Below are 22404 nucleotides of genomic sequence, written 5' to 3' on the forward strand. Positions count from 1 at the left end.
TAATGTACTTAACAGGTTCCAAAGACGAGCACTCTGGACTTACCACCATCTCAAAGTCCCCATGATCAACTTCACTTTGCTCCTGGCTTTCTTGTCGGATATGCTCACCATTTGCTATGCCAGAACTCTGCAGCTTGTCTTCTGCGTCATCGTCATCATCGTCATCCTTATCTCCTGAGTTAAAAAGGATGAATCACAAATGCACTCTTCCCTCACAGCATTGTGAACAAGGTAATTAATGCTGAAGGAAAACATAAGCTGTCCTCAGTTTACTCCCAGTCACTAATAGATTCCATGACAACTACAATTCACGTCAGCGCTAAAGAAGCATCTCTTGGATGGAGATACGATACCCTAATCCTGGGCTGCGTGCATCTTTACGACTGATTCATAAGGACTTGAAAACATGTCCAGAAATACTAGGACAGTGAGGATTCCTACTCCCTAGACAATCTAGGCAGATCTCTCTAACACCAAAATGGGAATCTCTCAGACATCTCTTTGAATCCAAGAACATCAAAGAAGAGGTGAATGTTAAAAAAAAAACCACACAAATAAATGAGGTTTTAGGAGGGAAGAGAGAGAAAAGAAAGGAAAAAGACTAAGTTTTGTCTCACTTAAAAGACTACTTTATTTTCCTGTCTCTTCTGACATATTAGTAAAGGGGGTCCTGCTCATGTGAAGGCAAAGCTGAATTAATTTGGCATACCCATAGGAGTGTTGCTCCGAGGAGAGGATGGCAAAGTGACGTGTCTCCGCTTGTTCCTTGGTCTCAGCACTCTAATCAAAGCTTGTTTGCAAGAAAAGCTCACTGCCGGATCCTAGATGGTTAACAGTTAATCGTTAACTTTTTAAGCTCTAAGTGCTTATTTACAGTATTTAGGAAGATAGTGACAAATACACTTTTGACTCTGTTAGTCATGACTCACAGAAGACATGTCACTGCTTAACTTGAAACTCTCTGGTTCCCTTACCACAAAGCAATGCAGTGCATCACATACATTACTAAAATAGAATCATAGAATCATAGAATGGTTTGGGTTAGAAGGGACCTTAAAGCCCCTCCAGTTCTACCCCCTGCCATGGGCAGGGACACCTCCCACAGGATCCAGATTGCTCAAAGCCCCATCCAACCTGGCCCTGAACATCTCCAGGGATGGGGCAGCCGTGACTTCTCTGGGCAATATAAGTAGAGAAATGCCTCCTTCGTTCACTTCTGGCTCTACATCTTTGGCTGCCTGTCTTTATTTTGTATCCACACTACGTGTTAACATTCTACCTGTATTCAATTCTCTTATTACCAGTGTTATAGGGTGATGTAGAGCAGAGCAAGACCACGTACCGGGCAAAGCAACATCTGCATGTAGATCTTGGATGCTGTATGGATGCAATCCAGTTCACACGTGCAGTATCCATGGATAATATCCACCAAAGCATTGACTGTAGCTTCAACGTGAGTGAGACCTCAGGAGGAATAGAAGTAGGACTGTAACCAACTATATCTCCATTTCAGCACAGAGTGAGACACTGCAGGACGCACCTCTTGACTTCAAGGCACAAGGTTAACATCACAAATATATGGAAGTTACGATCCAAAATGAGCTTGCACACCAGTCCTGTCTGCCTAAAGGTGCATGCCATATCCCCCAAATCATGGAATATCCTCCAACACCATCCATGAAGTCAAATGTTTGTAAATTAATCACCAGTCCCTTTTCACTAGCACAATGCAAATACTTTTGCACAAAAGCATTACAGTAGATATACCTTAGAAAGCATCCATTGCACTATTAACACCTTAAGACTAGTTTGGAGAACCTAGTTTTCTCTGTTTACAAGATTAAAATAGGCTCCTTCAAAATACACAAGCTTTATAATAGCAAAAGAAGAGCAGGCACACCTGGCAAGCAGGCAGGGGCAAGGAAAGCGTTTTTGGGTTTTGATGCGTGCAGCTTCCAGAAGTGGTTGATGAGCTGGGTAATAAAGGTGCAGCCTTCTCCTTCCGTGTGTTTCTGGACCTCTGGCCCTTCTTCACTCTCTGGACAGATAAAAAACCAGCTGTCAGTGGGAAAAAGTTAACAAGCAGAGTAACAACAAGTTATGTGAAGTGGCTTTTGTTGGAGACCACGATGTCTTCATTACAAGCTCTATCGCACACATAATGAATGCATGGAATACAATTCCTGTCACACCAAACCAGACACCCCAAGACATCTTCAGTTTGACAAGACAGTCAAAAGAAAAATCCAGACTTATCTACCTGCTTCCAACTGTGGCAGCTTTGACTCCGTATAATGAACCAGATTGTTAGGTCTCATAATGGCAATGGATCTGGCAGTGATGACCAGCCTCTGGAACACTTCAGGATCGAGGTCCTTTCCTTCTTTGGTTGAGGAACTCAAATACTGAATGGCTTTGCTTAGCAATGCTTGATCCTATGAAGTGACAGGTAAGGTAGGTGTAGAAAAACCACAGGCAGGAGTCTACCAACACAACTGAAGTACTACTGCAGGACAGATCGTGGTGAAATCTGGCACTCACTGCTTTAACTCTTGACCAATGCTATCCATAAAGGACAATTAATATTAAAAAGTCTGTAACAAAAGAAATCCAGCTGGAGAACTGGTTTTCACATTTGCTGTCCCTCAGGCTTAAATGCAGATCATTGAATCATAGAATGGTTGGCGTTGGAAGGGATCTAAAGATCATCTAATTCCAATCGCCCTGCCATGGGCAGGGACACCTCCCACTGGATCAGGGCAGCAAAGCCCCATCCAAGCTGGTCCTGAACACCTCCAGAGATGGGGCAGCCACCACTGCTCTGGGCAACCTGTTCAAGGGCCTCCTCACCCTCATAATGAAGAATTTCTTCCTAATGTCTAGCCTAAATCTTCCCCTCTCCAGTTTATAGCCATTCCCCCTCATCCTACCACTCCATGCCTTTGTAAAAAGTCATCCAGCTTTCTTGTATAAACACAACCGTTGAAGAGGTTTCTGAAGATATGCATGTACTGCAATTACCGCAGCACCCAGCTTAACCACTGCTTACCCCAGCATTTCCATATCAACCTAAGCCAGATGTCTGTGGAAACGCAAACCAGAGCTATGAACACAGTTTGCAAACAGATTCACGTGTTTTGAGGTCCTGATTTCTCTAGATTAACTGAAGTTATTTCCCACCAAAATCTTCAAAAAGCATTCTAAGCAGTGAAATTCCAGTGAAACACCAAAGCCAAGAAGGCAGGCAGCAGGAGCCGAAGGAAAATGAGCCAGCAGGTTTATGCTGCTGAGAGGAAGGGCTTTCTAGGGATGTGCTGTGCCTCAACCATGAGCTGGGAAGTTATAGGAGATGTGGGAATCCTTGCACCATTACCTTGTGGTTATGGTATGCTGAGCGGCTGGTGTGCAAGCTCGCCAAGAGGCTCTTGGTCTGCTGCTGGACACTGGAAGGAGCTGGCATGGACAGCAGCATAGTAGCCAGTTCCTGAGCTGCCACTTTGTTCTTCTCCTGTTCCCAAGAACAGACAAAATACATTCTTCAGTACATTTACCATGAAGGTGATGCATAAGTCTGATTTCTCCACATAGCACAGCCCCCTCCCCTCCATGCACTGTGCACGCGCAAGTCCTTGCCCTCTTTCAGCACCTTTCGAGAGCCTCCTCAATTTATCATTTGACATTTAAGGAACGCTTCACATGCCAACACAAGAAAAGTCCTGTTGAGATTTATGGGCTTCTGCTCTGCTGTTTTTGTAAACGAGGTCACTCTACAGCACAAAAATCCCACCAGCGATAAATGCAAATGCCAATTGTCATTCTAAACTAGTTTCAAATGCTTTTCGCTAAGTCAACTTTCAGATCAGCCCTTGGAGCAAAACGGATGTGGCTCTCTCCCGTATCAGGCCCCCAGGGCCACAGGAGGTGCTGCTGATCTCACTCCTCCTCCCCCCCATCTCTGAAAGCTCAAGGATGTATTCAGAAAGTTACTTGCCTTCTCGTTGACTGGTCCTACAGCAAAGCAGCTTTCCAGCGCTTCTAAAGAACTCACTACTAGCCTGGAGGGAGAAAGGAAAGCAGGCTTGAGTACAGCAACCCTTCTCTCTCCTTAGCACTTTGCTTTATGCGGGCTACAGTCATGAGTAGCTCAGAGACAGCTAACGAATGCCAAGTACAAAATCAAAGCATGATAAAACCTGCCACAGGCACCATGCATATCATTTCATTGTGTTACAGACCAGAGTTAAACCTGGCTCACGCTCACAGACAAACTTAGGACTGCTTTAATAATCCACAGCTGAAAGACAGGGGCTTTTCTCTACCAAAGAGGATAAAACATTTCCTTACGCAGCCTGCAGCAGGGATAACTTGGATTGTCTTGACAGTACCAATTCACCATGGCCCACAGACGTACGTATGACTGCAGATCAAGGGTTGGGATGACACATGGGAAAAAGCGTAACCGACTTTTCTAAGGGAGCAAGATTCTACTCGCTTGCTGTTTTCACACAGGTTGTTCTTTCCAATTTGGAGTTTCAGCGCAAAATATTTCGGAGGAAAATTAACTTGGAGCATTGGGTACTACATCCAAGTGAGGGATGCTGAAGTCCAAACTTTTGACAGGCAAGCCAGTAAAACACTTGCCCCAAGGGAAAACCTTATTTACACCTCGAAGCAAAGCGCTGAACCTCCCTTGCAGCACCACTCCACACCCTGCAGTAGCACTACCTGAAATGCCATTTGACACACCAGAAGGAGCAGGAAGAATACAGGAAAAAGGAGGGAAGAGACAGCATTGAGGGGAGAAATAACAGTGTAGGATTGGATAAGAGGTAGAAGAAACAACAGTTGTCTGGCAGTGATAAATCACATTACATCCTTCTACCTGCAGCCACCCTCCACAGAGCCAGCAGGGGAATATAAGCAGGATAAAAAGACGCACGGAGAAAACAAAGCAAAAATAGGGGTCTGTCAAACAAGCAACAGTTACGCTGTATACAGCAAATATCTGCAAACCACCTCATCTTTACATTTCACTAAACCATCTGCCATGCAATGACCAGAATGTAAAGAAGCAAATGGCTCTTGGGAAACAAAAGAACAGTTAACGGAAGGCACACCATGTGTTCTGTCTCTCTGACACACACTCACTCGTGCAGAGAAAAGGATGGATACTAACCGGTCCAGGTTGGTTAGGGACTCGGTGTCAGAACTTTGGGGGAGCAAAGAAAAAGGAAAAAGAAAATAAAAATGTGTAAAGCTCACAGAAAAACTCCCTAGAACACAATCTAAGCAAAAGGCAAATCAAACGGAGAAATCAGGAAGGCGGGAGAGCGCTATGTACAGTAAATCTAAGCACAGTTCGTTCTGTCCGGGCAGTAGACACTTGCCTAAGAGCAACACAAATAGGGGAGACCCAGGCTGCCTAGAAGAGAGAAACTAAACACACGGCTTAAAGCACCACCGGAGGTGGAATCCCAAGTACAGAAACCAAACTTCGGGAAAGAAAGCCGCCTCTTGCTAGCCATTAGCTGTTCCTACTCAAGAGGTCCTCTAAAAGGTAACCATGCTGCATTCTGTACCACATAAGTAAAAAATGGAAAGAATAGCTTTATCAATTCTGAGTTTTCAGGAGATAATCCCACTACTCTGGGAAACTGGAAAGTGTGTCTGTGCAGAGAGGGACATCTTGTGGAGATGCCACAGCAGAGGAGGGAAGCAAAGACAAATGAAGCACAGGGAAGACTGAGCTCCTACAAAGCTCCCTTCCAACCCAAAGCAGTCTATGATTCCAGTAGTCTAAAAAAGCCCATAAACTGTTAGACAAAACAGTAAAGGGTGGCCAGGCAGGCCCTTCAACTAGCCACAGCTGGCCACCTTGCCCTCTGAACCTCTACTTTAGAGTTTCACTAAGACAAAATTACCCACCATTTACTCAGAGTCAAGCAGCACATCCCTTAAAATGTTCCTTTTCCAGCTGCTGTAGTTCCTCTCTGATCTGTTTCCCACCTGGTCTTTGCTAGCTTGCCTGACTTTCTACGGCCCTTACGGCACAGACTGGAGGAGCTCAGAGAACAAACATGGGATGGATATTAATAAACAAAAAGTTCTCTTTCTTCTACTAAATACCTGCTCAGCAAACCCTTGTGGTCTGAATCTCAACAGGGACATTGGGAGGAACTCTCATTCTCCACCACAGCAGTTCAGCCCAAGACATACAGGCTATAAAGATAATTTTGTAGGAACCACTCATCTAAAGTGAGGTCACGCAGAAAGTCCTCCTCAAGCCTGAATTTCACTTCAGAAAGGCCTTTGTGAGCTCTAGAGAATATAAAAGGGCCAGCTGAAGATGAGAAAGCATACCAAGAAGGCAGAAATCTTATAGCTCTTCCAGATTGCTGTAACCATGACCTTAGCAAAATGAAGCGTGCGCACAGATCTATCCTTCTCCTCCACCACAGAACTCCAGAGTGAGCACAACGTCCTCGACAGAAGATAATCCCTGACTTTTCAACTGTCACTCTGTGTGGCAATGAGAAAAACTCCCTACCGTTATCCCAGTTAAGGCAGGCACACAAGCACACCTATGTCTCTTCTAGAGCAACTGCCCGTTTTCAAGGGGAAACAGAAGAAAGCCTGCACAAATACCTCTCCAGGACAGTCCCGCTGGCAGCAGCAGGGGCAGCCAACTCTGTCTCCCCAGTGCCGTTCCCTTGGTTCAGGTTTGGGGGACAAACATTGCTGACTGAAGCAGACGGGAAATCCTCAGGGGGCTCATCGGGCCATCCAAACTGCTCCTTGGTTTTGCCATAGATTTTGATGGAGTCCATCATGGTGACTCCAGCAGGATCCACAGAAGCCCCAACTGCAGTGAGAAGAGGAATTACTTAAAACGTACCAAAACAGGTTATTTTGAATACAAAAAAGCACAGCCTCATAAGGTCAGAATAGCGATTACACTGTGATTACATGGTCACTCTGAGAATCCCATCTCCTTTTCAAGGCCACTTTCCTTCTCTAATACCTCAACACAAAGTTATTGAGCTGGACTGAGCTATCGCACATTCACCCACTGCAGCAAGGACTGGGCTGTAAATACAATTAAATGTTCAGAATTGTTTCTGCGGTGAGGTCAGACAAACGAGCGTTAACCCTCCCTGCTGTGGGATGAAGTACCACAGCTTCCATCCAGTCAAGCACAACCAACAGGCAAAACAAACACAAAACCAAGACCTACTGAAGATGGTGAGTTTTTTGTCAGCCTGCAAGGCTTCCTCGCGAGTGAAAGGGAAATCGAACCAGCGAGCCCTGGTCATGTTCAGCTGCATGGTGCGGCCAAAGATCTCCAAGTACGAGGGTGCTCGCTCTATTGCTTGTGTGCCAATCTGGATCCGCATGCCTGTCATCACCATCGTGCTGTTATTGTTCGTCACTTCGACGGTGAAACCCCCAGGCTGCAAAAGACAAATCACAGTTTAGAAAGGTGACGCGAGAAAGATTCACTCAGAAGCTGAACTCTACACACAGATGCCTGCCCTGCTTATCCAACAGCATCACGGGATTTGTACAAGGTCACCTGAACACAGCAGACTTCTAAGAAAAGGTGTGCTATCAATTTGGACAATAACAAAGAACAGAACCCCACAGATGGTTCCATTTACCTTGGTGTTGGCCACGTACATGCCAGTGGAATTGAGCCGATGCTTGATCTGCTGCGCATTGTAAACCTGCAGCAGGTCATTGCCTCCAAACTCCACGTCTGTGAGCTGCTGGTTGTGTTCGAAGAAGTCAATAGGGAAGTTCACTTGGCTGGAGGTGCGAGTTGCTAAAAGGGAAGAGATACGTTTTTGACAAAAAATATTCTGAACAGGTAAAGCTATAGTAAAAGCACTGTCAAATGAGACTGTCCCCTTTGGAAATGCTACGTGAGCCAGACAGTGATATATTTTTATATATATATGTGGAAATGTTTTACCCAGACATAGCCAGTACTTAGTGCTGAGGCTAACTGTCAGAAGTGAACGTTTCAAGGATCTCTACAACACTGATCAATCTTTGCATCTAGATTTGCCCCCACGACCTGGCACAAGATACGTATGAGAAACCCCTTACTGATAGCAGCTGCCTTGCGCTTGCGAACTGGTTTCATGATGCTGATGACACTGCTAGGCTGTAGGGAGGGCTGGAGCCAGTAGGAGGTGTTCTCTACGTTGGCCATGTAGATCCTCAGGCTGCCATCTTCGCACAGGAGGATCATTGTGGTCCTCTGCTGCTCATTGCAGGCAGTGTGTCGGATGGCCACCATGTCCTGAATCTGCAAAGGCGAGTGATGCAAGTCAAGGAAAGGATCTGGCAATTGCTGCTTGGAGAAACAAACTTTTTGCATTAGAAAAGCAGCAAAGACTAGAGATCTTGATGGAACACTAGAACACATTCAAAGGGCCAAAAATACAGAAAAATATGACAAACCTTTGCTTTGGCTGGCAAAGTTTTAATCTCCTGGATGAGAAAGGTGTCTGGCTTCACCATTACCACCAGAGGGACACCCGTGGTTTGTTGGACACAACACACCAAGCCAGGATGGTTCATCACCTCGGACCACTGACACAGCGCCGGGGAAGTCTTACTGCCACCGTTTGAACTGCAGGAGGTGAAGAGGAAAATTACACTAATGTAAGAAGCAACGCAAGTGAAAACACAAAATTCATCACCATTCAAATCAGTTAAAGCTTCATCCTCCTCATGAATTCAAAGCAATGCACTTATGAACAGCTATGAACACTGGTGCCTCATTTAGAGATGAGAAACCCAGGACAGTCATTGAGTGGGCAGAAGGCACAGGCATCCCATTTCACAGCCCTGACCTGTACCTTTAATACTCGAGGAAAGCCACTTATTTAGTAACATGCCCCTCCTTGGAAGTGTTCCAGGCCAGGTTGGATGGGGCTTGGAGCCCCCTGATCCAGTGGGAGGTGTCCCTGCCCATGGCAGGAGGGTGGAACAGGCTGGGCTTTGCAGTCCCTTCCAACCTCAACCATTCCATGATTCTATGATTTTATGGCCAAAACCCAGGAAGCAATTTTAAAATGGCTTTCAGGTATCTTTTTTATCTGAACAGATGCACAGCAGTTCCATGTGACAACACCCCCAGCAGCACTAAGCAAAGGCCAGCACAGAAGAATCCGTGGGACTCAGCTCCCTAGAAAAAAAATAAAGCTGCAAAAAGGCTAATCCAAACCTGACTGGACATAGGGAGCTCCTGGAACCCGACCCTTCTACAGAGCCTCCTTGCAACAGTGGCTTTGTGTCAGGCTAGTGAAGAGTCTGGGGCCTCAATGCCCAGCTCTAGTTGTCAGAGCAGATGACAGAACAGCTTTTTTGCATAGTATAAGAGATTGGTTGCCCTCAAAGCAGCCTGCAAATAAGCCTTAATATGCACAATACGCAAGGTCCACTGCAGTAGAGGTGCTGAAAGGAAACAAAGGCTTCCTGCTCTGCAGCCTCCACGAGGGTGGGTAATCCCATTGGTTCCAGCTGCTGCGCCACCAGCAGCTTCGCACCGTGCAGCAAGGCTGCTCTGAAGCCACCTCTGCTGTGAAATCCTAGTAGGAAGAGAAAAAACGCATACACGCCCCACTGCTGAAACACAGCCTTGATCTCAAATTGTTCTGAAATTAGAATTACAGAATAACCAGGTTGGAAGAGACCCACCGGATCGAGTCCAACCATTCCCATCAGTCACTAAACCATGCCCCTCAGCACCTCATCCACCCGTCCCTTAAACCCCTCCAGGGAAGGGGACTCAACCCCCTCCCTGGGCAGCCTCTGCCAGTGCCCAATGACCCTTTCCGGGAAAAATTTTTTCCTAATGTTCAGCCTATTAGGCAGAAACAACACAAAAAACTAGCAAGAAATCTTCAGTCAAGAAGGGAAAATTCACAAGCTTTGGCCACACTGGGCTATTAAGAATAATTAGTGATTTTTATTAATAATAGAAATACAAACTTCAGCAGAGCCTGCCACACAAGCCTCACCTCTTTATGTTAATCGGGAAGAGCCGCTGCACTTCCAGATTGGCCCGGCTGATGGTGGCAGCAAAGGATTTGCCTTGGCAGTAACTGAAGAACAACATCTGCAGTACATGGGAGTAGTAGACAGACACACCACCACCCGCGACCTGTCCACTGCTGTCCTGCAGGACCAGGGAGACACAACAACAGTCCAGATAAGCACACAGCCTCCAAAACACTCCATCAGGCTTTTAAATTAATTATTCCGAGAGCCTTTCCCTCACTCCCTCCCCACCAGTGAGAGAACACAGCTCTAAGTGACAATTTTCTAAGCTCAACTCCTTGGCGAACTCATCCCTCAGTCACTTCAAAGGGTTTTAAAGGGGATGCTGAGATTGTGTACCTAGAGGCTGTAGGTAACGCTCTCAGCTACCGCATCTGAGTGCTTGAATGCTGCATGACAGTCTCACAGGGAGCACTCCCCATGTTCCCAGCTCATAAAAGAGCTTTCCTGAGGGCCTCCTGGTTTGGAGCAGGCTGGTATGAAAACACTTAAAATCTGTCCACTTCTCGGTCAAAGTCACCCCCAAGAGTAAAGAGCTGCTCTTAACCAGAAATGAAGGCACTCTCTACCTCTGCAGCCCCAGCCATGGTCAGTGACTTGATCAACTCTGGTTACTGCACCTTTGGAGCACTCTGCTCCAAGAACAGCGCCGCTCTGAAGCCATTTCCCTGCTGAGAAATCCTGCTGGGCATGACTTAGGAGCCTGCCACGGATAATACGCCCTGTTTTCTAGATGAAAGGATCAAGGTGTTTAATTTTCACCCCCACTCCCTTTCACTGCAAGAATATTTCTCTCTTCAGAGTAATGGCAAGCTCACTGATCTAGATCTAGGGCTTAAAAGGAGGCAGGGGGAAGGAAAAAAGGAAACTTCTGCCTTTAAATGTAGACACAAAAAAAAGAGACAAAAGCAGTGCAGCCCACACTACAAGAAGGAGAAGTCACCAGTACCTTTAAGTCCTCATGATTGACTTCAAGCACGTTGGTGACATAGAAAGGTCCATGCTGGGCACTGCTCGTCTCCTCCATCAGCTGTGTATAGATGTACCCAGCTGAGGACATGATCACGATTATGTTCTTCCCCTCCTCGTTGAAAAGGAAAGTGACATCCCGAATTTTGGAACTTGGTAGAAGGAAATAGAAAGTTGGACTCAAGGCATCTACAGAGAGATCGTAAATCTGTGGGAAGAACCAAGGAAATCATTAACTGCTAGGATATAAACCAGTGCAAATGTACAAGAGCTAAGACAAAGGTCTGTCAGATGTTATAGCTCATTTTTTTGCTCTTCAGCTTCTTTGGTTTTGCTTTTTCTTGCAGTAACGGTAGAGACAAATTTATATTTATACAGCAGCCACTACCTGAAGGGGCTCCACGAAAGCTAGGGAGGGAATTTTTACAAGGGCATGAAGTGAAATTGCAAGGGGAAGATTCAGATTAGACATTAGGAAGAAATTCTTCACAGTGAGGGTAAGGAGGCCCTGGCCCAGGCTGCCCAGAGCAGTGGTGGCAGCCCCATCCCTGGAGGGGTTCAAGGCCAGGTTGGATGGGGCTTGGAGCCCCTGATCCAGTGGGAAGTGTCCCTGCCCATGGCAGAGGGTTGGAACTGCATGGGCTTTGAGGTCCCTTCCAACCCCAACCATTTCATGAATATATCGTGTTTCCCATTTACTTCTAGCTAAGAACACTGCCACGTTCTTCTACGGGAAACCCGGCAGAGATCCAGACTCTACTGTCCCAAAGAAGACACATCATCAATTGCTTACAACCAAACCCACCTTCACAAAATCTGCAGTCACAATCGCAAGCTCTGTTTGAGATCCTGGCAGCCATACAGCTTTAATGATGAAATTTCCAGTGGCCAGTTGGGGATGAAGTACCAAATGATCCGAGACTGATCCAGAGCTGCTGAATGTTAACACATGGCAGTCCTGCAGTAATGAAAGAAATGGGTCAAATAGAAGAATAAAATGCTTATCATTATCTCAAGCCAAGAACTGTGTTAAAAGCCAGCATTCCTCTTCATTCCAATAATGATCCATAGAGTAAGAATCTAAAATTCCTGCATTTAAGATGAATGAAATTTAAGTTTCTAATGAAAAAAACAAATCAAAACTCAAACCAAACCCACACAGTCCAGCTGTGTCTCAGCTAAAGAACAGATTTGTGGATTCTGCACTGTGAAACCAGAATCTAAATTTGGGACAACCCGAGAAAGAGGAGTCCTTGTTACAAAACACTAGCCGTTACAGACAAGTTGTAACACAGCAAGATCCACAGGACCAAACCTCGGTTCCTGCCTTAAAGTAAAATTGGCCCAAATATAGTAAGAAGTGCTGTTTTGAGGCACTGTTTCCTTCCTTATATTGATATGGGTTGGGCTTCTTTTACTTCATATATCTAGTAGGAAAGGGATTCAACAGCTAAGATTAATGTCACTCCTTCAGAGCCAGCTATGCACAGGCTCCTCAGAGGAAAGAAATCCAGCTGTTTTGGAGCTGATGACTCCAGCCACACAGGAAAGGGTTTGTCAGGCACTCACTTTCAGTCCACACACAGCCAGGTAGTCCTCCTTGCAGGGATTCCCAGTGAGACTCAGTACCGTGAATGGAACAGGTGCAGATGCCAGGCGAGTAAGGGTCAGTTTTCTTTTGCTGGAGTCTGCTTGTTTCAGCAGTGCTGAGAGCTGCAGGACTGTGATCTGCAGAACAGAATGAACTGTTACCAAACTTCACAACTGAGAGGAAAAAGTAATTTTGATTTCAGCTCTATGACCATATCCCCACAGTTCTCACTGTTTCTGCAGCAAGAACTCTTCAAAGAACAAGAGGTTTTTCTAAGCTATGCAACACTTTACAGGAGATGCAGGATAGGCAAACAAAGGACATTCTGCTTGTTCAGTATTGCATGGCTGTTTCATTTTCCTTTACAATCCGACACAGAATCATAGAATCATGGAATGGTTTGGGTTGGAAGGGACCTCAAAGCCCATTCAGTTCCACCCCCTGCCATGGGCAGGGACACCTCCCATGGATCAGGGGCTCCAAGCCCCATCCAACCTGGCCTTGAACCCCTCCAGGGATGGGGCAGCCACCCCTGCTCTGGGCAACCTGGGCCAGGGCCTCCCCACTCTCAAAATAAAGCTTTTCTCCCTAAGATCTCATCTCAATCTCCCCTCCTTCAGCTGAAAACATTCCCCCTCATCCTCTCCCTGCACTCCCTGATCAAGAGCCCCTCTCCGCTCTCCTGGAGCCCCTTTCAGTACTGGAAGCTGCTCTAAGGTCTCCCCACAGCCTTCTCTTCCCCAAGATGAACAACCCCAACTCTCTCAGCCTGTCCTCATGCAGAAGGTGCTCCAGCTCTCAGATCATCTTTGTGGCCACCTCTGGCCTCGCTCCAACAGCTCCATGTCCTTTTCACGCTGAGGACTCCAGAACTGAATGCAGGACTCCAGGTAAGGTCTCACAAGAGTGGTGCGCTGGGGCAGAATACCCTCCCTCGCCCCACTGGTCCCACTGCTTCGGCTGCAGACAATCTCTACAGAGTTTGAGAACTCACCTTGCCTTTCTCATGACTCACAGCCAGGTGCTGCCGACGTCCATGTGGGGACGACAGCACACACATTGCCACTCGCCGCAGTACATGAGCACTGATAAGCTGCCGGATTGTTTGGCCCTGGTCACCACTGTAGTTCATGCGGACATTCTCAAAAGCACCTTCTTGAGAGCCAAGAGTTGGGACCTGAGTCATTAGGGAAAGCATACAAAAGCCTATCACTGAGATGTTCCCATTTAAAAGTGATCCCACCTACCCATAATGCTAACTCCTTTAGCATCATACCATTAACTGATCTGTCATTTCCACTGACTTATCCAAAGTGTGCAGCTCATTTAGAGCTTGCTGTGCACGACTGCTGCTCCCCATGGCTGAAGCTTGCTGGAAGTTTATCTGAATGGCATCCATCAGAAAATTCAGCATCTCCAGCACCAGAGGTGCAAAGGAGAAGTTGGCCTATAAGAAACAGATATGGCAAGTGAGGCACAATATATTCCTGTTGGGAATCTTCACATGAGACTCAAGTCAATCAATTTTTAAAGCCCGATGCCACTTTTATGATCATATCACAAAGAAGAGCATAAAAATTACAGAATCATAGAATGGTTTGGTTGGAAGGGACCATAAAACCTACCCAGTTCCAACCCCCTGCCATGGGCAGGGACACCTCCTCACTGGATCCGGTTGCTCCAAGTCCCATCAAACCTGGCCTTGAACATCTCCAGGGATGGGGCAGCCACCACTGCTCTGGGCAACCTGGGCCAGGGCCTTCGCATCCTCATCATGAAGAATTTCTTCCTCTCCAATTGAAATCCATTCCCCCTCGTCCTATCACTCCATGCCCTTGTCCCTCCCCAGCTTTCTCGGAGCCCCTTTCCATATTGGAAGCTGCTCTAAGGTCCCCCCCAGAGCCTTTTCTTCTCCAGGCTGAAAAACCCCAAAATGAAGCAACTTGGCTGATAACCAACAAAGCCTCCCTAAGATCATCATCATTAATCATCTGCCTTTTTATCAGTTAGGTGATAATTATACCTGGGACTGCAATTCCTCTCGACAGCCCTCAACATTCCTACACAGGCTGCTCTTCTTGGGTTTCTCCTCATCAGGGCCCTTCCCCTCACTGATGGTGACCTTGGCTTTCTCTGCAGGAGAGGTGCTTGCATGTCGAATGACACTCTCAGGCACCCTGGGCTCGCTCTGGAAGGCGGATTCTTTCATGGTAGAGCTCATCCCACTGCTGGGAGTTCTCTTCACCAAAGCCTGGGAACAACACAGCAATGTTAAAAGCCCAGACCAGACTGAATTTTACCATTCACAAAATGAATGCAGATTGTAATAGCAGCAAGATTAATGCCATTTTAAATAGAGTGCAACTCTCATAAAACGGGATTTTAGAGTTATACAACAGTATCCTGCATATCATGCTCCACTCAAGTGGAAGAAGAATTTCCATATTTAAGTTACTTTATTTGCTGCTCATGGAAAACATGGGAAAAGGTGGTATCTGACTGCTGGATTGCTTAGGGTAACATTCAAATCCGGTAAAGGTAAGTGGAAATCCAGGAATAACTAGGACAAAGACTTGCTTCTTTGGTGGAAAAATTAAATCATCAGAAAGCTGCAAATTAGGAGGGTTCATTGCAAAGCCAAGGAATTCAACTCTTAGGACTCATATGCACTCATATCACAACATAACATCACAGAGAAGAAACCTCTGCACAACACTTTAAAAAAGAACTTGTATGCTGATATGAAGACACTTTACCAGGCAGCTGCCATCCTCCTTGGCTCCACAGTCACAGAAGAAGGATCCGTACTTGGCATAAGAAATCTCATGATCCTTGTGACAAACTTTAGCACAAACTGTGCAAACGCCAACCCCGTCAACCATCTTGCAAGTGTGGCAGTGATACCTGCACAAATAAACCAGATGAGTTATAAAACACAATGCCTTGGGAAGGCTTGGAAACCACATTGGTCTCCTTCTAAGTGGCCAGAAATATCAGGCTGAAAATCTGAATAGGAGTGTGAGACTCTTACCAATGCTGATTCATGAATTCTTTCTGTGTGATGGTGAAGGTACAGAGCTTATTACAGAGAGAATCTTCATCCTGCCAGGAAGAAAGCTGGTTTAGAAAGGTGTTCTAACTGCGACTACAGTGAAGGCACGTGGTAGAGAACACGTTCCTCTAAATGTGCATTTTAAGAATAACAAATTTTAGCACCACCCAGCTAAAGGTGGTAGCTACTATGGAGCTACACAGAAAAGGAGATTATGACGTTTTATAACAGCTCAAGAGTGAATCAAAAAAAAGGAAACAGTAACAAGAATGGTATATTGGGATGACAAATTTTAAAGAGTGCATTAACAACAGGTTTTTTCCTTATCCAACAGCAGTTAAAAGCCTAATCTAAGTTGCTTGTTGATATAAAACCTATTAACTGACAATCAGACCAGTATGAATAAATCCACCTCATTCCATTTCTTAATTTTTGTTTTCTAAGATCACAACTTCAAACTTTTGTTCACATAACAGATTCAACAGATCCACACAGGAATGACAGAGATTCTCTCCCAGATCTGACAATCATGGTTCTTCACTCAGTCTCACATTAGGAATAAACAACAACAAGTCTTTATAACCTGAGTAATTCTGATTTGGAAGCTTCAAAATAAATCTTCATCTCATTTGCAGCATTAACAGCGACTATCGCTTACCGAATCTTCAGCCTGCGAGTCCTCCTCCTCCACTGCCAGCTCTTCCACCCAGTCTGAATCCACCTCGATGGCCCGTTCCTCTCCGTCGACAGAAAGATGGCTCGGTCCCTGGCCACTGGTCTGGCTCAGCGCATTAGTGACATCGGCCAGGTAAGAGACAATATGGCACGTGCACTCCAGGATAGTCACGTGCTACGAATGAAAATGAGAGGCAACACTGAGATCCCAAAATAGCTGCGAATATAACAAAATACAACAGTTCCCCTGACCAAACTGCCTTAAAACTCCCATTACGCAACCGATACAGCTTGTGCCTGAGCCTTATTCCTGCAAGTTAAGCCATCGCCATGTCTTACCTTCCCCTGCATGACGTTTGCATTCATTTTTTCTACCACATTCTTTTGAGACAGGTATTTCTTGCTGAAACACAAAACGGTGAAGATCAGCAACAGAAAACTTACAAATATAATAATTAATTCATCAAGAGTGGAAAAGACGAAGAAAGCACACAGTTTCTCTTAATAGGGGAGCATAGATTGTCTCTCAGACAATTTATATGCCAAACAACAAAAAAAATGAGAGCGTATCAATAAACATGAACTTCTGTCCCCAAATTAACAGGTATGGAGGGAAAAAAATCTAAGTGCTATGAACGAACAAAGGGCAGCACACAGTTTGCTCTTACCATCTGCCCAGCCAGTCGACAGCAGCACCATGAAGCTGGAGGTGTCCTGCACCTTGTCCTGCACTTGCCAAAGTTGCCATCACAACCATCAGCTCAGGAAAGCCTGTGCCATCACCGTTGGCTAACATTTCTGTTGCCATTGGGATAAGAGTACTCAGCAGAACAGTGCACACACCTTCTCCGACTTGGCTGAACAAAGAGAGGAAAGGTTCAGAAAGGTACACAAGCCGCAGAAATACAGCTCAGCCCCACACTGATGCCTTTAGGGCAACAACCATGCACCATCCCTCCAACTGAGGGCTGACATGAAGAAGTCATCAGCAATTCAAGAGTAATTTGCACATCCAGAGAACAAAAGAAATGAAGAGCACACAAAAGAAATTACAAAGGCTGTATGTTACCTGTTTTCCCGAACAATGTAAGTTGTCAAGAGTTGCAGCAGCTGCCTGTTCTCTTGCACAACGTCCAGCTGGTCGGAATCTTTGGGCGGGGACATGGTCATCCTGGTTAACCAGGCCTGGAGCCGGACAGGCTCCACGCAAGCCAGCTGAGCCAAAGAACCACAAAGTCGCAACAGGCTGGGGTTGGGACTCTTCTCAGCTGGTGGAGAGAATGGCCAGTGAGTGACAGATACTACAGTGAACGCCTTTGGAGATGGCTTTCCATTAACAGTGCGAATCTGTCACTCCCCTTCCTTTCACAGCTTTTCTTCCATGCACCTTCACACTGCAGCCCAATATAGGAAAAGAATAAGGTGGGCAAAGGGAGGACAGGAGAGACTGAACACTTACTTAGCTGGAAGAGCTTGGTGAAGAACTTCAGCACTCTGTTACAGAACTTTGCAGAGAGGTTTTCATTGGCCGTCGCCATCATGATCTGCACCAGTTCTCCACTATATGGAGGGAGGAAATTAAGTCGGCTTTGTAAAAGATGACCCGTTCCTTTTCTTCATTCGCACTGCATTATCTGCACTCACACTTAAGGTTGGTAATAGTTTGTATAACACTGCACAGCAGCCAAGCCACAGTAATTACTCTCAGACAAAGTGCAAACTCTTGGCTCAGACTAAACCTGTAAATCTCGTGAGCTCCCGAGCAGCACATCAGTGTTCTCCACACATCAAGTCAAAACAGGGTCTATATCAGGTTTCAAACTAAAATTCACAGTTTTCTTGCCTATTTTTCCCTTCCATGTTAACAAAACACAACAGCCAGCTACCAGGCTGCTTTCAGTTTTGAACTGCTGGACAAGTAGAGACCAAAACCAGACAATGTTTGACTTTCTAGCAGAGAAAATCTTTCCTCTAGTTCACCTTCCTATCGCTTCACAACAATCTTATGCTGTGCTGTTTCACCACAATTCTAGGTCAGGCCAACACTCCACCTCCACCCTTAGAAATATCAACCTATTACCGCGAGGAGAACTTAGGATTCTGCAACTGCCTTACAAACTAGGATCTCTCAAAAACCTCCTCACGACGTCTTTGACAAGACCACTATCTGGCAAGATTCCCCATTGCCAACCACTATTAGAGCTTGCTGAATGTTTTACTTGGAGGGACAAAGACCTAGGTCCTCTCCCACACAGAAAGTCTTTCCACACCCTCCTGCGCTGCTTGAAGGTTATCCTATCCTTGCACGGTTCTGCCTCTTCCCCTGCAATGGCATTAAGATCACTTCAGTGTTGACAGTGACAAGGTATGAAGAAAAACAAAAAGAAATAAAGTCCTTGGCCTACAATTTGAGGATGACCTCACCTTTCTGAAAAGAATTCCTCCATGGCTTTTCGGGCCTGGCTGCTCTCCAGCTGTTTCTCCAGATGCTGCAAACATTCCTCCAAGATGGACTCATCCAAGCCACTGAAGATCAAAAGACACATATTAAATACGAAGATACAAGAGCAATTTCAACAATTCTGAGAGCGAAGAAGTGACCAGTTTTGCTAACACAGGTCTAATGAATTTCCCACTAGCTGAATGCAGCTCTCCTTCCAAGAGACGGAAGAAAAATAATCAATGAATAAGAACACACAAACCCCATCAAATCTATCAAATGTTCACAAAAGAAGTTGCACATGGTGCTGCAAGCAAGTCACACAGCCAGAAACCTAGAATAATCCAGACCTTTCACACTCCTCGCATTGCAAATTCTTCTAAACGGCTGTCCCTTTTACTCTAAGTCTCTTTTAGTGTTACTCCTCCCCATTCTCTCCTGTGATCAGCCCCACTCCACAATGCACCCTGCAAGTAAAATCCAATTATGTCTACGTTCCCTACCAGAAGGTGCAGATCTCCCTCTGAATACCTCCCATCCAGAGAGGATCAGTGTTAAAAGATGCAACATCATCATGCCTAATGGTTTTATGTTTCAGATGGATAGAATCACCACTCGTGCATCAAGCTTATTCCCTCTCTCCACACAGGAATCGTGTGGGAAGCTCAAATCTGGGTAGTTTGCTGTGATAAAGCTAGGATTAGCCATCCTTACAAACGGCAAGAATGGAGACAAAGGAAAATAAGGCAAGTTAGGTCGGCATCTTCAGCTTTCATTTTGTGCTTGTATTTACATAATTTTCTATTTGCTTAAATAAAAACCTACTCAGATACATAAATGTTCCATCCAGAGTTACAAGAGATGATTAAAATCCACACTGCCTGAATGGCAGCGCTGAAACTTCTGGTAACGTGAATAAAATACCTCATATTTTTAGTCTACAAATATAGAAGTCTGCAACAGATAAAGATAAGCTGATTTTTCACCCTTCTGATATGCTGTTCCAAGAAGCAATGATGACGTTTAAACATACTGTAGTAATTCTTTGTGCACAGCCTTCCTTGGAGAGAACTACAGAACACACAGCCCAACTACCTGTTCGGATCGGAGTGACAGGCCAGAACGTTATAGCATCCTGTGATCAGTTTCTCGTAAACACGTGCCAGGAATTCATCAGATTCCGCAGGGCCCAAGATCCGTTCCAGGTTGTTGCTGCTCATCTCTGCCACGCTCTCTGTGCTGGTCTCCAAAAGGAGGGGCAATAGGGAATGAATCACCTGCGGTGGGTTCAAATCATCTGACCAGCTTGAAGAGAAAAGAAAACGAGTTCATTCTCTGTATGATGTATCAGAGAACAACACACTGGATACACCAGAAGTCACACGAGTAAGGCACACGTGTGGATGGAAGCCTGTGATAAAAACTCTTTCTAGAAAGCCAGGATGAACACACAGACCCAGCCACTTTTTCTCTCTGTAAAAATGTTCTCATTTGGAAACTCTACCTGTTACTTTTGCACATAGACACCTACAATTTCCTAGTCATGTGACGATCACATAGAATGGCTTTTGGGCTTGTTTACATTGTCAACTACTTCTTTGTTCCCCAATATCTTAGAGTAAGTAACTGAGTGAAAAATAATTCTGTCATTTCACTTCTTTTTACTTCCAAACATCATAGGAGTGAACGAAATCAAAGCAGAAATGAATTAGCCTCAGTTTATATCTCAGTGTTTTCAAGACCAACATTGCTCTCGGGGAGTCTGACTTTTAGAGAGATCAGATCAGGACAGAAAGGCTGTTCCGCATTCATTTAGAACTCAGAATTGCACACTGCAAGTGACTCCATTCAAGGCTTAATTCAAACCGGAGCTCCAAGTTCTGCCCCCTGAGCACTCTGATGAAGACAGACATTCAGAAGAGCAGACAAATCTACATGACAAGGATGCAACAAACTGCAGCACTTACACAATGAGGTCCCCAGTGAGTCTCACCAGGGAGAGAAGGGTGTGCTTGAGGGAAGCCGCAAGAGGCAGGCTTTGGCTGCAGAGAGTACCGAGGTGGGCGGCCTGAACTGCACTTATGTAGCTTTCCGCAGGGATGGTGTCATTCGCAAAGGCATTGCGCTAAGGATTGAGACACATATGCATAAAAATCAGAACCATTTATCTTTAACAGAAAGATACATTGCCTGCCGTTCCCAGCAATTTACAGAGCTGAGATCAGAGCAGATCAATCCATGAGGCCGGACTCACCCAGGAGCCAATGTTTGGGAACTCATTTGTATGAATGTTGTTCCATGATTCACATAAAGCCTGCACACTCGAGGGCAAGTTTTGAACAAGTGTTGGGCCTGCAATTAATACAGAATCATAAGTCGTTGAGTCATTACATGGCTCCTGTTGAAAACCAGAATTGCTTCTACAACACTATTTAAAACTAGATCCTTTGGTGAAGACACAACTGTAGCCAAGTTGAGCTGCAATTCTACTGAGGGCTGGTTTCACACTTGTCTACGAGTCAAAATTATCCCTAAAGTTTGCAAGTTTCCCAGATTCCTTCACTTTATTAAAACAAGAGAAAACATAACGAAAATACTAATTTGCAGCTGTCTTCAACATATCATCTTTTTTCAATTCATTCCTCTTACTATGACATTCCCTACGCCACCAGAGAACCAACATCGTTGCAAAAGCATTCCAATAGCCAAGATAAGCCCACGAAGCAGGTGGTCTCTCAAGGTTTGCCCAATTTTTTCAGTTGTTATGATAATAAAAGGAAAAGACTTCCCAGTCTGTTGCTGACAGAATCACAGAATGTCCTGAGTGGGAAGGAACCCGCAAGGGTCATCGAGTCCAACTCCTGACCCGGCACAGGACACCCCAACATTCGTACTGTGGGGCTGAGGGCGTGGGCCAAATGCTTCTGGAATATTGTCAGGCTTGGTGCTGTGACTGCTGCCCTGGGAGCTGTTCCAGTGCTCCATCACCCTCTGTATGAAGAACCTCTCCTAATGTCCACCCTAACCCTCCCCTGGCATCTTCCTGCCATTCCCTCGACAGGGTGATGTACTCATTAGAACAAGGTAGTTGAGAACACAGCCAGCATACAGCGTTGAAATGAATATTGTCAGCATTGCAGAAAGCTTCACTTCTACAGAGAAGGAAATATGAACTAAGCAGCACCCTCACCTAGCGTATTAGACTTGCAGCGGCTGGATCCAATGGCCAGGACAGCAGCATAACCTCGGAGCTTCTCCTCGGAAGGTTTGTTCTCAGCGGAGCCCTCTTCAGAGAGGCTCCGCAGCAAGTAAGATCTGCAGTCAGGATGGAAAGGATTCACTTCAGGAAACAGCTCTGCACTGCAAAACTAGGCGTGTCAATGTAGTGACAGATAAAGGAAACCTCTGAAATCCTGCCCCACACTTTGTGTTGTACGCTCAGGGAGTTGTGGGTTTTATCTCCTCTAAGCTACTTATCAGGTAAAGTGCCCATTCAAAAGAAAACGCCAATTTACTCTTGCTTTCTTCTACCTAAGTTCTAACAGAAGTTTAGAACACTTCAGACTCCTTATGTATAAATTAAACCCCCTCTCTTTCTTCATGGTC

At 45.5% G+C, this 22404-nt stretch overlaps 2 protein-coding genes across 6 annotated transcripts in view; one reads left to right on the forward strand and one right to left on the reverse strand.

Annotated features, from left to right (window-relative positions):
- Positions 1 to 22404, forward strand: part of MICOS10 (mitochondrial contact site and cristae organizing system subunit 10) — a 285369-nt gene that overhangs the window by 116044 nt on the left and 146921 nt on the right. The gene's annotated exons all lie outside the window — the stretch shown is intronic.
- UBR4 (ubiquitin protein ligase E3 component n-recognin 4) overlaps positions 1 to 22404 on the reverse strand; it is a 90667-nt gene that overhangs the window by 49616 nt on the left and 18647 nt on the right. For 3 of the 5 annotated variants that reach the window (XM_069874438.1, XM_069874437.1, XM_069874442.1), the window contains exons 26-57: positions 21989 to 22113; positions 21053 to 21150; positions 20766 to 20923; positions 19894 to 20103; positions 18783 to 18884; positions 17818 to 17918; positions 17428 to 17626; positions 17027 to 17215; positions 16698 to 16761; positions 16342 to 16533; positions 15663 to 15733; positions 15388 to 15535; positions 14655 to 14882; positions 13908 to 14078; positions 13626 to 13808; positions 12610 to 12768; positions 11846 to 11998; positions 11021 to 11248; positions 10032 to 10189; positions 8467 to 8638; positions 8110 to 8311; positions 7659 to 7822; positions 7235 to 7451; positions 6646 to 6862; positions 5177 to 5209; positions 3992 to 4055; positions 3374 to 3508; positions 2261 to 2435; positions 1901 to 2038; positions 1343 to 1464; positions 710 to 821; positions 44 to 174 (exon numbers count right to left, since the gene is read on the reverse strand). In XM_069874438.1, coding sequence (XP_069730539.1) covers positions 44 to 174; positions 710 to 821; positions 1343 to 1464; positions 1901 to 2038; positions 2261 to 2435; positions 3374 to 3508; positions 3992 to 4055; positions 5177 to 5209; positions 6646 to 6862; positions 7235 to 7451; positions 7659 to 7822; positions 8110 to 8311; positions 8467 to 8638; positions 10032 to 10189; positions 11021 to 11248; positions 11846 to 11998; positions 12610 to 12768; positions 13626 to 13808; positions 13908 to 14078; positions 14655 to 14882; positions 15388 to 15535; positions 15663 to 15733; positions 16342 to 16533; positions 16698 to 16761; positions 17027 to 17215; positions 17428 to 17626; positions 17818 to 17918; positions 18783 to 18884; positions 19894 to 20103; positions 20766 to 20923; positions 21053 to 21150; positions 21989 to 22113 — 4819 coding nt within the window. The remainder of the gene's footprint in view (positions 1 to 43; positions 175 to 709; positions 822 to 1342; positions 1465 to 1900; positions 2039 to 2260; positions 2436 to 3373; positions 3509 to 3991; positions 4056 to 5176; positions 5210 to 6645; positions 6863 to 7234; positions 7452 to 7658; positions 7823 to 8109; positions 8312 to 8466; positions 8639 to 10031; positions 10190 to 11020; positions 11249 to 11845; positions 11999 to 12609; positions 12769 to 13625; positions 13809 to 13907; positions 14079 to 14654; positions 14883 to 15387; positions 15536 to 15662; positions 15734 to 16341; positions 16534 to 16697; positions 16762 to 17026; positions 17216 to 17427; positions 17627 to 17817; positions 17919 to 18782; positions 18885 to 19893; positions 20104 to 20765; positions 20924 to 21052; positions 21151 to 21988; positions 22114 to 22404) is intronic. The other 2 variants (XM_069874441.1, XM_069874440.1) reach the window with 1 other exon arrangement.

Source organism: Phaenicophaeus curvirostris, chromosome 22, assembly GCF_032191515.1.
Source record: "Phaenicophaeus curvirostris isolate KB17595 chromosome 22, BPBGC_Pcur_1.0, whole genome shotgun sequence".
Lineage (NCBI taxonomy): Eukaryota > Metazoa > Chordata > Aves > Cuculiformes > Cuculidae > Phaenicophaeus > Phaenicophaeus curvirostris.